This window comes from Strongylocentrotus purpuratus, unplaced genomic scaffold (assembly GCF_000002235.5).
Source record: "Strongylocentrotus purpuratus isolate Spur 01 unplaced genomic scaffold, Spur_5.0 spur5_scaffold_17, whole genome shotgun sequence".
NCBI classification, from domain to species: Eukaryota; Metazoa; Echinodermata; class Echinoidea; order Camarodonta; family Strongylocentrotidae; genus Strongylocentrotus; species Strongylocentrotus purpuratus.
The window spans coordinates 4,457,364-4,474,120 of record NW_022145602.1 but is presented as its reverse complement, the minus strand read 5'-3'; the positions used below and the strand labels follow the sequence as shown (position 1 = coordinate 4,474,120).

The 16,757-nt window shown below is 37.0% G+C and overlaps 1 protein-coding gene across 1 annotated transcript; it reads right to left on the bottom strand.

Annotated features, from left to right (window-relative positions):
* Nucleotides 1-1,110: 1,110 nt before the first annotated feature.
* Nucleotides 1,111-13,025, bottom strand: LOC752916 (rhodopsin-like). The gene is made up of 3 exons (XM_011677532.2): nt 12,747-13,025; nt 3,357-3,447; nt 1,111-1,662 (listed from the first exon to the last, which is right to left on the bottom strand). The coding sequence occupies exons 2-3, from the start codon at nt 3,433-3,435 to the stop codon at nt 1,265-1,267; spliced, it is 477 nt and encodes a 158-aa protein (XP_011675834.1). The 5' UTR covers nt 3,436-3,447; nt 12,747-13,025; the 3' UTR covers nt 1,111-1,264.
* Nucleotides 13,026-16,757: the final 3,732 nt, after the last annotated feature.

Genomic DNA, 16,757 nt, shown 5'->3' with positions numbered 1-16,757 from the left:
TATGTACAGAGAAAAATGGGGAGGAGCTTGCAAGATACGTCACAGTGTTGCCAATTTGTGTTTCACTGATGACAACTTAAAAATTCATAACTGTCCTGCTTTTAATCGGATTTTGTTTAAACTTTCACTAATTTGTTTCTCTCAGTTTTCTGCTTTTATCAAAAACGAATTTGATATGACTGAGGGTGGACTTCCCTTCTAAACAAAATAATAAGACAATGGAAGACTGCAATATCTATAGACCCCTGAAGAAAATTTTCGAAATTACCGGAACAACAGAATATTCCGAAAATATACAGTACAAAAAACCGATTTCATATTATTTACGTGAATATAGTCACATTATTTTATTTTACACACTTAAAGTTATAATGTGAATAACTATTACACTACGCATCAATATAATTATGAAGCAGACAGGTCATATTGAAGAGTGTTCTTTGTTATTTTAGAATCGACGGCTCGACTTTGTTTGGTTAAAAGTAGGAGCCAACAATCTTTCACTTATGTTCTGCAAAGTATCACGCCTAAGATAGAGAATAATTATATGAAATGCATAATTTTACTGAGTAAACACAAACACACGAGACTAAACCCTCGTGTGGATATAATGACGTTTTATCATGCCGTAGGCAGGGACTTGGGATAGTCCCTGCCGTAGGTATCTTAAACACAGAGCTCGGTGAATACACGCCAAAGTCATTCATTTAAACATTAAACAAAATAATGCAGCGGTTTGCCTATTTTTGGGGCGGCCGTGTAAAATGTCATTTCATATTTAAGGCTCTTTTTTCTTTATTGAAGTATTGAACATAACATCCAAGACCTTCAGTGCATTAGAGTTTGAGTTGAAACTTGGGCAACCATAACACCTTGAAGGCACCTTGTGCATTTAATGTTGGATGCGCAAAGGCGAATCCAGGAGAGGTACCCCCCCCCCCCCCCCCCCCACAGCGAACAAAGGGGGGGGGGGGGGAGGGGGGATAGAAAATTTCTGGTCATGGGCTGATAGCCTTTTGCTATTTTTAAACTTTGTATAGGAGAAGTCTTTTTCCACAAAATTGTCAGACTGGCGTTCCTCCCCCCCCCCCCCCCCCCCCCCCCCCCCATTCCCGAATTCTGATCCGCCACTTCTGAGCACGAGTAACAAAACAATGTGGATTTGTGCAGCTGTAATTATATGTGTTCCGAGTTGATTTCACGCTCACGAAATGATAAACATCTAACTGGATGTAGATTTAATCAATATCTTCTTCTTAAGTGACTAAAGAGGTTCGGGGAGTTTAACCGCTTCACTGTACTGAGGGGGAGGTGGGTACGCGGTACCCGGTTGCCTCGGTGAACTGGGCGGATAGGGCAGTCCCGGTGCATTGGGCGGGTAGGCGGTACCTGCAGGATCTGGTGTGTAGGCCGAATTGATAACGGCGCCTTGAGGCTGCCCGTAGTGCAGAGCGGGTTGATACTGGGGAGGATTGATCACGGTCGAGCCTGCCGTCATTTGGGTGCTGATAACCGTCTGTGCCTGACCGGTGGGTCGACCGCCCTGATCTACATAGACCGTTTGTGCTTCGCGTTCTTTCTTTTGGTTATAATAGCAGCAGCATCGGATAATTGCGATGATCACGAGCGGTATCCAAACGTAGAGGTACCAAGAACCATAGTCTGCGAAAACGAAACAAAGAAATATAGGATTATTAAAAAAGCGATACTGAACTGATGAACTATCTATAGCTAATTACTATCCAGTATAGCGACACCGTTACTATATCCAGAGCCATTATTTTGTGTAAAGACGGTTCTGTTACTACCCAGAGCCATCTATAAATGGCTCTGTTATGTCCCTTGCTATAAAGGGACACTATTAATATAAAGCACAGCGCCAGCTCATGGTCAACTTGCCCACATCACCTAATGTCCATGCACTTGACAGGCAGAGGACTCGATGCTAGCACCAACTAGTGAATAACAGTAGGGACTTTTATTTTGCCTGTCGACATAGTGGACTGATACGTGTGACGTCCTTATAAGGCACTGACAGTGCCTTTAAAAGACGCCACATTTTCTTGAAAGAACGTCACGCGTAGCAGTCCACTATGTCGACGTGCAAATCTAAAAGTCCCTAGTGATCGAGTCACGGGCAGAACAAGAGTGGAGGGTGGGTGGGGGCGTTGACGGCAAGAGGGCAAGAGCCGCGATTCCTATACTGACTCGTGTTTGTCAACAATCCTAAAAACCATATAAATACATAAAGAGAGAGAGAGAGAGAGGGGGGGGGGGTCACATCTATACTAGCTGGTAGCTGACACGTTTAGAAAACAATTTTAGACTTTGTCGACGATTTATTGCATACGTTTGAATTGCAGTTTTTGCACTGTACCGCGTATTGATATTATCAAAGTTCATTTCTTACACAAATATTTATAAAAGAGATGGCGGCCCCCAATATATAACCAATCTTCGCATTCATTGAAATTCTTTTCAAAAGCATTTGCCCGGGATATTTATTCTCAGGCGCGGATCCAGGATTTCTTAGGGGAGGGGGCCCATCTTTTTTTTTTTTGCTCCCGAAAATTTGAAAATCGCGCCGGCCAAAAAGTCGCTCAGTGGGGGGGGGGGGGGGGGGGGGGGGGGGGGGGGGGGGGGGGTAGTGAGTACATTTTTTTTTTTTGATTTTCAATTTGCACCCCCCCCCCAAAAAAAAAAGGTTTAAAAAAATCACGTGATTTTACATGATTTTTTTCTCAAGGGGGCCCGGGCCCCCCTCCCCCCCCCCCCCCCTGGATCCGCCACTGCTTATTCTGTACCGTGCTGACACGTAATTCATTCACACGCAATCATTTCCAAAAGAAAGGGGGATTCCCCATCTCATTCTCAATAATCATCGCATTCACTGGTATTCTTTTCAAAAGTCTTAAACCGAGACAAAATTAATCTTCTGTAAACTTCCTCAAGAGAGCTTTACAACTAACCGCATGCAGTTGGTGTCGAAACCATTGAGTTTGTGCAGATAGAGAAGTATTGAAAATGAGTAAACAGCATCCAAAGTGTAGGCCATTTTTTAACATCGAAAAGTGAACAAATCTTAAAGCCCCTCTTAAGGTGTTGGGAGCCCCAAATTTGATGGCAAAATTTTACTTAAATTGTAATCTATAAGACACACTTCTGCAAGGATGTCCCCCCCCAAAAAAAAAAAGAAGAAGAAGAAAGAAGGTGTTTTGAAAGTCCTTGCAGAAAACTATGTCTTAGATGACATCCTCTTTCACATTATGATACAATTCAAGTGAAATTTTGGGGGCTCCCAACATTAATTTAGAGGGGCTTTAAGCGACGGGCGTTACGTGTTATACTGTACTTACAGACGCTATAGGCCATTGCACTGTGTATTACACTGCAGAATAGAATGAAAATAGCAGATAAGGTTCTCAGTGACGCCATCTTGATTGTGTTCTGTAACAAAAAAACAAAAGAAAAACTGGTCAATAATCAAATAGTATCTAGAAGGGGATTTACAAGGGTAATAATCTATTTTCTTTCTGTTACTTCCTTTTCCCTTCTAATGTTATAAAAGAAATTATAATCAGGGGCGGATCTAGCTTTTTGCTAAGGGGGGGGGTTTGACCAAAATAATGACGATGCGGAGCATCGTCCACGAGCCGCGAAGCGGCGAGCCGATTTTTTTGTGGGTGTTTATTTGAACCCCGTAAGTGATGTTTTCCTGGCATCTATTAACACAATGGAGACCATAAAAAGCAGTGCATGATAACGTCTTTTTAAATCAAGTAACAGTTAAATACACACTTATATCCAGAGTTATCATGTGTTTGGTTAAGTTACCAGATGAGTTGAATATCTTCTCACAATATTTGCACTTGAAAGGGTTTCTCTCCAGCGTGCGTTCTTTTTTCTTTTTTTTTTCTTTTTTCTCTGTTTTTTCCCTTTTCTTTTTTTTTTTTTTTTTTTTTTTTGGGCCGCCCAAGGGGGGGGGGGGTTTAAACCCCCTAAACCCCCCCCCGTAGATCCGCGCCTGATAATCTAACTGAAGCATGGAGCTATATTCGACCGCTATTTGGCCTATACTGGCTCATCCACCCTTAATCTGATTACCGCCTCCTCCCCGCTCCACTTTTCCCACTTAATATAGTTCAGATTAGTTAAGTTTATTTCTTTATTTAAAAAAAAATCACACCGTCATCAGACGGCCGGCCTGAGAAGGCCTATGCGTGATACATCAAACAATGACATAGTCATAAACAATTTGATATGGTAACATAGTAGAGAGCTTTACAATGTACTAATTCAAATTCAAAGTTCAGATTCAATTGTATTAATACAAATCCACAAGGTCGGATTATCATCAGACACGAACAAAAATACATTAGGCCAAAATACATACATTGGTACACAATAGTAGTAGTAGTAGTAGTAGTAGTAGTAGTAGTAGTAGTAGTAGTAGTAGTAGTAGCAGTAGCTTTATACAGAGCGAATTTATTTTTCATTTCTTTTCACATAATATAAACGATAACAGATAATAATAAACGTAATGATATAACAGAAATGAGCATTGAAATATCTTTGACATTGTTTTTAAGTCATTGTAATGCAAAATGATTTAATTACAAGAAATGAAAAAAAAAAAACGAACCTACTTGAAAGCAAAGCTTGTTAGATGTAAGTTCGCACAATAATAATTATACTTTATACATTTATAACTTAATTTTGAAAAAAATTACGGAATCAAAAAAACATGACAGACAATAAAAAAAATTAAAAAAATTAAAACGAGACAAAAACAAATCAGAAGCACTAGCAGAATGACAAGAAGATGATGATAAATGAAGAAAATAAGAATGAGAGAATAAAAAGGGGGAAAACATGCAAGAAGAGAAAAAGAAGACATTAAGTCAAAATACACCTTTATCAGGTTCATGGTTGCAAGTAAATTAAAGGTAATTTAAAAGTAATACAATAAAAAAAAAGTATTAGTACATTACTAAGTCTTGTGAAGTTATTACTCTCTTTCTATATTTTTAAATACTTATACTTAATTAAAACACAGATACTACTTTGTTGAATATTGTGCTGCTCTATGGATCAGAGGCATAGACTCTGAAAACAAAAGACCTCAAAAGGTCGGAGAGTTTTGGAATGTGGCTGTGAAGAAAAGATGGCAAAGGTAATTAAGTTTGGTGGATTTATCTATTTATTTATTTACCACTTGTGGTATGGAACACCCTAATCGACGCGAGGGCTGTTTTTTAGAGGGGTCCACTGGATAGAGTGACAAATGATGACTATGTTTCATTTGCAAGTCCAAAAAATGAAAAGGTTAAATTCGAAATTGAAAGACAATACTTATTTAAAACTTCCCTCAAAACGAAAGGGCTTGAAAATGTCTTTAGTGGGAAAATAACGACCATTAGTTGTCAAATCGGCTTAAGTGATTGCAATCACTAAAGTAATAGTCTGATTTTCAGACCATTGTACCGAATTGTCGTACGTTTTCTGCTGCACAAAGATTCAATCAGTTTAATTTTGGCCATTACAAGAAGTGGGTTATTGATGTAGACAAATGTTCATTTACCCTTTACAGATCATGTTATGTATGTTATTACCAAAGAAGAACAAAGCCAGTCAGTCACTCAATAGTGTCTGACGGTGAAGTCTAGTAAGTAAACGGGTTTCCTTGCATAATTTGAATACTAGGACACTGTTAACGTTTAACTTTTTATGTGTTTTATTGAACAATAAATAATAATTACAATATTTACAAGTTGTTATAAAAATATTACAAAAAAGCAGTAAAACGCAGATCAAAACCTCACAAAAAAGTAAATTTACACTCAGATGCAGACAATTAGGCCTACATGCACGTACCGATACAACATTATAAAACAGCATTATAAAACAAACTTCCATTTTTTAAAGTGCAAGGGCAGTTAGTTTTTCTTTTTTCGCAATACGATATTCAAGATCTTTATTATAGTCAATGTAAGTTCTGAAACCCTGAAAATTGGGTATTTTACTTTGAAATTTGCATAAATAAATGTAGTATTTAAAGGTAAAGACCAGTGTTGGAAACGCCCCAATTTCAAAAAATGAAATGGAAGCTCTCATTACCAATCATGTGAAAGAATATGTTTTGAATAATACATGATGATAAAAAATTTGCCGGGAAACCGCCTACTAATTCATATATTTGGTAAGCTTGTTTCTCTCATGGACTGTGAGAGATATAGGGTAGTCCCATATACATCTTTCTGTGTATAGTGCTTGTAACTTTACGAAGAATGGGCCAAATTTCTTATCATTTTGATGATTCCAGAACCTTGCAGATGCTAGATGATCAACCTTTTCTGATCGATTCCACAACGTTTTTTCACAATGCAATCGCATATCCATAACTGGCCTTTACCGTTAAGCATAAGAAATAAATACGTCAAAAACATATCCTTTTATAGTGAAAAATTCACTACTTTATTAATCTTCTGATTAATAGTTTCAATTAACTTTTACAGAAAGGACATACATGACATATTCATAATTCCTGCAATGTTCTACAGAATTTGAGGTTGGCTGCAAAAGGGACATAACAGAGAGTGGAGGAGGAGCGGAGGATGCGGTCTGTAACGCTCATGGGAGGAAATACAGTCAAACCTGCTTTAGTGACCACCTGTCTACAAAGGCCACATTTGTTGTTTCCATTGAAAATGGTTTCTCATTGAATCATGTACTAAAGGAACCTGTCTACAAAGACCACCTGTCTATAAAGACCACTTTTTGTGTTTCCTTGGGCGGTCGCTATAGACAGGTTTGACTATACCTTGATATTTTCCATTATCCTGGTAGGTAATCAAACAACCAGTGGCGCAGCTTGAGGGTACACTGGAACGATTGAGTAAAGGGGGAGGGGGGGGGGGGGGGGGGGAGCGCCTCTTTGAAACTCTTTGAAATGCGAATTTGGAAGGGTATACCAAAAGAGATGAAAAGAGAGTTGATGCGTTTAAAATGTGGATGTACCGGCGAATACTGAGGGTTCCGTGGACAGACAGAAGAACAAACCGATGGGTACTGGACAATTAAGCTGGATACAGAGATGTTGCTCAGAAAGAGCATTGCCAGAAGGAAACTGCGGTTTTTTGGCCATGTAGTATGGAGAGATGGTCTTGGAAAGTCCCTTTATACAACAGGAACAGTGGAAGCCAGGCGAAAAAGAGGCAGACCTGCTATTTCCTGGTTCAAAGACATCAAAATATGGACAGGGAAAAAGCTGTCAGAGGCAACAAGCGCAACAGCAGACAAAGAAGGATGGCGTAAACTCTATAAATAGCGCCACCTGACTGAAGAAGAAGAATACCAATTTCGGGGGGGGGGGGGGGGTGGGAGGTGGCCCAGGCAGGCGTCTTCGTTCTCCACTGTCATTTCTCTCCTACAACGCTTTCCTTTCTGTCTTATTATATTTTTCACCACTCGAGAAAGAGGGGGGATGGGGTCACGTGCCCCCGTAGCCTTCTGTAGCTACGCCACAGTACGAATCATTGGTTAGAAACAATGTGAATAGTGGCTTCCAATATTATTGTATGTATAATTATGCAAATTATACGATCAAAAAGAAAAAGTAGGCCTACGTTATGATTGAAAAGAAAATGAGAGAAACACACAATTCCTATATAAAAGTTGTTTGCATCAAGGACGCGTGTATCGAAGCCACGTCGGGGGAAATGGACATGCAGTATTCTCGACGAAAGAGAAACTTTTACTGGCAAAAATAATCCCCTTTGCTTTACGCTAAACACATCAACTATTTCGAAGGAAAACAAATAGATTTGGATGAGGAATTGCGAATTGCATAACAGAATATGAATAAAATTGGGTATTTGGTTGTAGAAACGAGTGTGATCATTAATAAACGTAGATTAATTTTGTCATAAAATCATACTTTCTGATCTCCTCTGCTTCCAGGCACCTCCTTAAATGTTTAAAAAAACGACCTAAATTTACTGTAATTCCAAATTTGCATCAATCATAATTTTTGAGAAACCCAAAATTCCATATTTTTCATTCACATAGTACTGCAACATTGTAATGGAGAGCGAATAATTCCAAAAAAGTTACCGATTCCGGAAGTAAAAAAAAAGAGAAATAAGGAAACTGATTCCTCATCACTGACAATGTTTCGGTTTGTCGAACTCAGTAGGCCTACAAATTAACCCCGCCATCAGTTTCTTGATACGCCATTCGCGGGGTATTATCAATATTACGTATTTAAAAGGGTTTTTGGTCTTCGTTTGTTGTGGTATTTACGAAGCAAAATTTTGTAGCAAACTTCCTCTTTCACATTTCTGGGTGTATTTACTGCAAACCGCTCTTAGCTACATATTCCAATGCTAAGTATATAGGCAGTGGAATATTGCATGCGCTATTCAACACATTTTCAGTTCTAAACAGCCAATCGTGTATAACTATAGGATGAATGGTTAACAGACAACAATATCTAAATTATACTCCTAAAATATTGACTGAAATCGTTTTTATTAAAATTCATACTATTGACTGCCGTATATTATGTAGGACCCTTCCAATAAGTCTAAGTCAATTATTCGGTTATTCGTTTATATAAAACTAATCGAATGTGCAGCTGAAAAACAAAGACTCGTTCAATAAACAAAGCTAAAACATAATTATATGGCCTAAAATACATTAATGATACGTTTAAAAGAACATAATTTAGCTCAAATATTACCTTTAAGTTATTCTGTAACATCATTGTTATTATCATCATCATTGTTATGATCATCATTATTATTATCATTATTATTATTATTATTTTCATATATTATTATCATTATGAGTTAGTTGCCAACTATTTCCCCGAACTATACTGCCATGACTTGCAATTATTCCGCGAAACGGGAACCAGAGGAAGTCGTTTCGATCGAGCCAACTTTTACAGGATGACAGTGATGCGCTACATTGTGACGTCATCATTTGAACAGGACGTTATATGACTGTATGGTATATGGACGTTCAATTGACTTAAGGGAAATACTGATTTACTTAACAAGCAAGTGCAAATACTAATACAAACATAAAACCATCATGTTCAAGCTCATAGTTCAGTCTAAATGATGGTGGTTATATAGGTTAAATGTTAAAGAAACGACCACAGTTCAAAAACAAGAGGAGGAAATAAAATCATTTGGACGAAAAATGATATTGATCGAAAGCGCAGACGTTCTTGTTTATGATAATGTTATTACAAATAGATATTATTACTATCATAAATTTACAATAAAACATGAGTGTTTATAGCCTCATTAACTGAAACCTGTTTTTAGAAGTTTCTGTCGCACGTCACAGCCTCTAATTATAGCACTTATTAAAACATAAACAAACCATCATCGTAAACACGTACACTTACAAGTGGCAACTAAATTTGCCCTACTCTCGTTAATTTGATGTTTGTGTGTGTGTTTCGTAACTCATGGACTGGGGAGTGTTTCACAAAAACTAAAATGACTTTAAGTTGAACTTAAATATGGCAGGCCTTTCATGCCATTAGTTCCCCTAACCATTCCTGGCATTGGCTTCTCAAAGGACGTATAGGCTACAAATCGTGGTCACAAATCTACAGAATTTACCGTCGGATAGTTCATTATTGAAGGAAAAAATATTATCTAAAGATCATAATTGAGATATCAACAGTGAGAGCAACCAGTGACATAAACAGCATGCCATACTTAAGTCCAACTTTAAGTCGATCTTAGTCTTTATGCCCCCCCCCCCCCCACCCTGGATGAATAATGCGTTGAATGCTTTTAGATTTCGGCTTTGATAATACCCAGAAAAGTCAATGAAATCGGAAAATAATAATTTTGTTCGCATACTTGAAAAATTACAGAACTTGGTGAGGGTAATAATTATGATGATAATCTGGATTTGTTTAGCGCTTAATACTGAATACCGTCTCTAAGCGCTTAAAACATTACAGGTATGATTAATTTAGTTGTTGATTGTAATAGGCGGTATATTACGATGATCTCCGCGATACAAAATCCTCTGGATTTTTACGTTTTTGTACAGGCGCATAACTTGTAATTCAAATTCATTAAACAATTTTTGTTTTCAAGTACGATTCTTTACAATGAGTTTAATGCAGTTTGGTAACATTACAATTATGCACTGTATATGAAATGATGAAACGATTGAAAAGAGAATATTTAGGTCATTTTGCATTGCATTACAAAACAACTTTTTCTGGTACCAATTTCCCTGCCAAAAGCCTACTCATAATGAAAACATAATCGATTGTTAACAAAAAAAAAAAAACCCCACATAATAATGGGTGTAAGGCAATACATTCTGTGTCCTTCGCTGTTTAAATGAACAAATCTCTTAAAATATCTTTAGAGTTATGCAAAGTATATTCAATAATGTCCCTGAGGAAACGCACCCTTTTTTTGGTTGAATATAATATGTCCTAACGATCCAAACGACAATGTCACTAAATCTGTTCTCTGTATACTGAAGCATTAAATAAAATTTGTTTGTTCGTATTTCCGTCATATTAAAAAGAATTTACAGTGAAAGGAAGAAGAACAATATATATAATATACAGTTTATATAAGAAAAACAAATCATATGGCATTAAATTGAAGAAAAAAACCCACAGCAACATTAAGAACGTACAACAAAATGAACAAAAAACAACCGCAGAGAAACAGATTGCTGGCCTAGCCCATGCATTTTCAGCTGCACTTGTATGGGGTCTCCCAGCGTACGTCATTGTGGCTATTCTTTATTTCAAGGGGCATTAGGCACTCATAATACAGCCTAGAATTCAACTTCGAAATATCATCCTAATTAATATTATATATCGTATTCATTTATTATGGGCGTTCCCAACTCAAGCTATGCTTTCGGGTTTTCGCCTCCTTCCGTATCTGAATTATTTACTGTATACTCTATGTTGAAATAATTGTTACATATATCATGTATATATACAGTGTGTTTTATATTGTGCTGTTGAGAAGGAAATAAATGTTAATAAATACAAAATACAAAATGTATAGTTGGTACATGTGTGTATAGTGTTTTGACTATTTAGTTTTACCCGTGGTTAGTTGCTTTTGAAGATTTTTCTTGTCTGGCGTCAAGGAAAAACGTAATAATGGCCGCATTGTCACTGGTAGATTCCGAATTTCATTTTGATACCAACACTCAACAACCCGCAATTCTCCATCCATAGTAACTATGCATTTCCTTTACAAATAGCTGACACTGATATTTCCTTTTGATGTAAATTTGCTTCTTCTGAAGCGACATTCTTTGCAAGATTATAGGACAAACCAGTATATGTTCAACATGTTGATTCACCAAATTATAATTGACAGAGTAATCTACAATAATGTACATGTACAGTTAACAATTTAATTATTAATTCCTCTTTTAAATTTGATGGTTTTTGTGCTTTTCGTAACTCAAAAATGAAAGGTGGACTGATTAAACTAGGGCCTTTGTTGAATACTTTTAGATGTAAACTTTAATATGTCACATTCTCAAGAAACATGAATTGTAAACCCTTATTTTACTATCAAACTCGTTTGTTTGTTTGTTTGTTTCTTTCAATTTTATTTTAATTTTCTCCTCCTTTTTCTTTATCTTCATTAACTCTTCTAATTCTTATTGCTTTTTATCATATCAATGCAACTACTGAATATTAATCTTATATTTGCCTAATTTACCCCGTACTATTTACATGTATTTTATATGTTACAGTTTTATTTGTAAATTCAAGATGTATCAGGTTTTGATTGTGACTTTCATTTTCTAATCAAGAAACCTTGTCAATTCACTTCAGATGGGAGAGAGAGAGAGCGAGAGAGATATATATATATATAGAGAGAGAGAGAGAGAGAGAGAGAGAGAGAGAGAGAGAGAGAGAGAGAGAGGAGATTAGAGAGAGAGAGAGAGAGAGAGAGAGAGAGAGAGAGATTAGAGAGAAAGAGAGAGAGAGAGATTAGAGAGAGAGAGCGAGAGGGAGAGAGAGAGAGGGGGAGAGAAAGAGAGAGAGAGACAGAGAGAGATATGAGAGAGAGAGATTAGAGAGAGAGAGAGAGAGAGATTGAGAGAGACAGCGAGATAGGGAGACAGAGATAAACAGAGAGAGAGAGAGAAGGGGGTAAAGAGAGAGAGAGAGAGGGAGAGAAAGAGAGAGAGAGACCGGCAGACAGAGAGAGAGAGAGAGAGAGAGATGAGAGAGAGAGGAGAGAGAGAGAGAGAGAGAGAGAGAGAGAGATAGATGAGAAAGAGATAGATTAGAGAGAGAGATAGAGAGAGAGAGAGATCAGAGATACAGAGACAAACAGAGAGAGAAGGGGTAAAGAGAGAGGGAGAGAGGGAGAGAAAGAGAGAGAGAGACAGAGAGAGATATGAGAGAGATTAGAGAGAGATAGATTAGAGAGAGAGATAGCGAGATAGGGAGACAGAGAGAAACAGAGAGAGAGAGAAGGGAGTAAAGAGAGAGAAAGAGAGAGAGAGAGAGGGGGGGGGGGGGAGGGGGTCGCAAAGTCAACAAAATGTACAGATTTAAAAAAATCTCAATCTGCATACACCATGCTGATGAGAGAACATAATCGTGTATGATACTACTGTAGCAGCAAATGCTTTCAGTAATGCTGATGATAGAATTTTCAAAAATATATCTAAGAAACAATGACAACTGGAGAGCAAAAAGAGCACATTCTTACCTTTCGAGAACTGGTCAAAATATCAGATGAATTATATGTACTAGATCCTTTCTAAGAGGAAGTCACGCGCCGTGCAGTATATCTCCGTTGCAACTCAGTGCGAGAATGAATATGATTTGCAGCTGCAAATATTTCCCGTTTGAACCAATAAAATGACTAGTGCAAATAATGATGTTCTATTGTCGACTTTGCGCGGTTCATATTGCGTTTTTATGATTTTATGTGGAAACTTTTCGTCATTTGGTAGTTCCGGGTTCGAACTTTGATACGTTGGTTGACTTTGATGTATTGCGAGGCAATGCGAGCACAGAACAGAAATGACGTACATGTATTTTTAGAGTTCTGTGATTGCTAGTGATATACCATTTTCTTTGTAAAAGTGTGGTTTCTGGCAAAACTGGCCTAGCGTGATTCAGGCCTCTGAGGGGAGAGGAAGGGGGGAGGGGGTGAGGCATGCATTGATCTAGTCGGAAAAATGAAATGCGAATCTACAAGGTTACTGACAGGAGAAAACAGGTACATACGAATTCACATGTTTACAAACATTGTGAAAGTATTACAATTTTTTCGTGAGATTTTCTTGCTCTTTCGATAGTGAAAACATAATAATTATTCTTTAAATTCAATTCTTGCAATTCAATATAAGTGAACATTATCAACATTGTTTTTGGTCATCATTAAAAACAACAACAACATCATCTTCATCATCAGCATCCTCACCATGAGCTAGCATCATCCCTGATAGCAGACTGACGTCTTAAAGACGTCATAAATTGGTCGTAAAGTGGTAAACACGTCGTACGTCGTATGGACGACGTAATTACGACGTCATTAGGACGTCTTCAAAAGACTATTTTTTCCAAGATGAGTTTTGTCGCATTGACGACGTCATAACGACGTCATAATGACGTCTTTAAAGGACTAATTTTTTCAATATATTTTTTGTCTTCTCGACGACGTCATTACGACGTCTTTAAAAGACTATATTTTCCAAGATAATTTTTGTCGTATTAACGACGTCATAAAGACGTCATTTTGACGTCTTTAAAATACTATTTTTTCCAATGTAATGTTGTCGTATTGACGACGTGATAACGACGTCATTATGACCTCTTTTAAAGACTATTTATTCCAAGATAATTGTTGTCGTATCGACGACGACATTATGACGTCTTTAAAAGACTAATTTTCCCAATGTAATGCTGTCGTTTTGACGACGTGATAACGACGTCATTATGACGTCTTTAAAAGATTATTTTTTCCAAGCTAATTTTTGTCGTATCGACAACGTCATTATGACGTCTTTAAAAGACTAATTTTTTCCAATGTAATGTTCTGATAAGTTGATATGTAGACTCTATGTTACTGTAATGTATGATCTTATGTCAGTGATAGTGAGCTCGGACTTTCAACACTTGCTGACAAGATTTGAAATGTATGATCCCATATATGTATTTTTATGTAGGGTCTTGATTGATGGGATGCATGGCATGGGGAATCATTTAAAGCAAAAAAAAGTTTACTCATTTGCCTACTCGTTGGCTGCATGGCTTTAAAGGGAAATATAACTCGAATATGCAACTGCTCTAAACTAAAAGAAAGAAAAATAAGACTGAGAAGCAAACTGATGAAAGTTTTAGCACTAGGACTCCTAGGTAGGACTGCTAAGTCACACCAAAGATAGATAATACATGCAGTCACGCGTGACACAGTGTGAGAGTGTCTACTTTATTCCAAGCAATAGATCTACTACTAGTTCAGAATCATATCCAGACTTTTTGACCAGTGACCCATAACTCTGGCGTGGAGAGAGTCCTAAAAATCTAAAACGTAGGTCTAGATCTAGGACTATCATCATCATCATCATCATCATCATCGTTATCGTCATAATCATCACCATCATCAAAAGCATTTTAATATCATTATCACCATCAACATCATTATCATCATCATAATCATTATCATCATAATCATCATAATCATCACCTTCATCATCAGCATCCTCATCATGAGCTAGCATCATCATCATCATCATCATCGTTATCGTCATAATCATCATCATCATCATAGTCATTATCATCATAATCATCATAATCAGCATAATCATCACCATCATCATAATCATTATCATCATAATCATCATTATCATCATAATTATCATAATCATCTTTAACCATTCAATCATCAATAACAAAATGGTTTATTAAACAACATGATTTGCAGCCATAGGTTGAATTGCACATATAGTAATAGTATACATTATAAACAAGATAAAAATGAACAATGAAATACAAATTACATGGCACAAATACAATTGATAAAAGTGTTGTATACCCGTTATAACTACAATCATCAATATTTGTATACAGATAAATATATTAATTGTTAACAATCTGGAAAAGCTATATTCAAGTGTCATTATTAAAACTTAATACCAGTCTTAAACAAATAGTAATTTATCAAAGGAAACCTCACTCCAAGAAATAACTTTACTCATTCTGAGAGATTTAGTATATTCTTGCTTATTATTAAAATTCTACACGATTCCTCACCAAAGTGAATGAGAGGCATACAGCAAGAATACTGTCAGTTTCTCAGCTCGACAAGGGAATCGCCATATTCTTGATAATAATAATAATAATAATAATAGCCTAATAGTCCACTCCACATTTTATTAAACCGAAACGGAAATTCTTTTTGCCCAATTGATCTTGAGCCCGGCAGCCACTGAGCAGCGCCAGATCGACGTTGCTCTACCCCTTAATGTTGAACGCCTAACAAGGTAGCAACAACTCCCATCTTTTAGCGTCTTTTGGTATGACGCGGCCGGGGTTCGAACCCACGACCTCCCGGTTGTGAGGCGGACGCTCTAGACTGACTGAGCCAACACTCCGGTTAAAATCATCAATATAACGTGACGTACTATAATGTGAAGTCGTCTACCAAGCAAATGTATTCAAATTTAAGGATACTTCCTTCCCAGGTGCGTGTGCATGGTGATGAAGCATTTCAATCACCTGCTAGTAATGTCCTTGTCGGAACACAAATTGCATAAATAAATAAATAAGCGGAGGAAGAACAAGAAGAAGAAGAAGAAGGGTTGAGGGTTTTTCATGATTGAAATAGATTTGTCAACTGCTATATTTTAGTATTTTTAAATGAATTACTTACATTCCCCTGTTATATATTTTTCAACTTGTGCACAGAGTTGGTATTCAGGGAAATTTCAGATATGAAAGGTGTTAGTATTGGGGTGTAAATATTAATAATTTACGTTATGCTGATGACACTATACTTTGCGCAGAGAATGAAGCAGAGTTACAAAATGTATTGGATATTGTAAAAGTCAAAAGTGAAGAGTTTGGTCGAAGCATGAATGTCAAGAAAACTAAGTCAATGATTTTTAGTAGAACAGAGAATAAGCCTAGAATATGTTTGAAACTCGATGGACATATCATTGAGCAAGTCAGTAATTACATCTACTTAGGACAAAATATCACAGATGATGCCAGATGCGAAGCAGAAGGAAAAAAAAGAAGAATAGAAATTGCTCGGAATCCATTTCTGGCAATGAATGGATTATTCACAAATAGAAAGGTGTAATTTGCGCTTAGGTTGAGACTAGTAAACTGTTATGTATGGTCTGTCCTATTGTATGGAGCAGAAACATGGACAATAAACAAGGCCATGGAAAATAGGATAACATCTTTTGAAATGTGGATCTACAGAAGAATGATGAAAATATACTGGAAACGAATGAAAACCAACAAAGAGATATTGCACATGGCAGGGCGTAAACAAATTGCACTAGTAGGGTTAGTTAAGGAGAGAAGAATCAAATACATTGGTCATGTTATAAGGCATCAAAGCCTCTTGAAGGATGTATTGGAAGGAAGAGTGGAAGGAAGTAGACCTAGAGGGAGACCCAGAATCAACTGGGAAGAGAATGTCAAGAACTGGAGTGGATTAAAACTGCAAGAGTGTGCCAGAACGGCAGAAGATAGAGTGAAA

What these genes read in the sequence shown, in the direction of transcription:
- LOC752916 (XM_011677532.2), bottom strand. Translation starts at nt 3,435, where the DNA reads ATGGCGTCACTGAGAACCTTATCTGCTATTTTCATTCTATTCTGCAGT. An exon ending in TGCAATGGCCTATAGCGTCT is followed by an intron (nt 1,663 to 3,356) that starts GTAAGTACAGTA and finishes TCGTTTTCGCAG; the next exon opens with ACTATGGTTCTTGGTACCTC.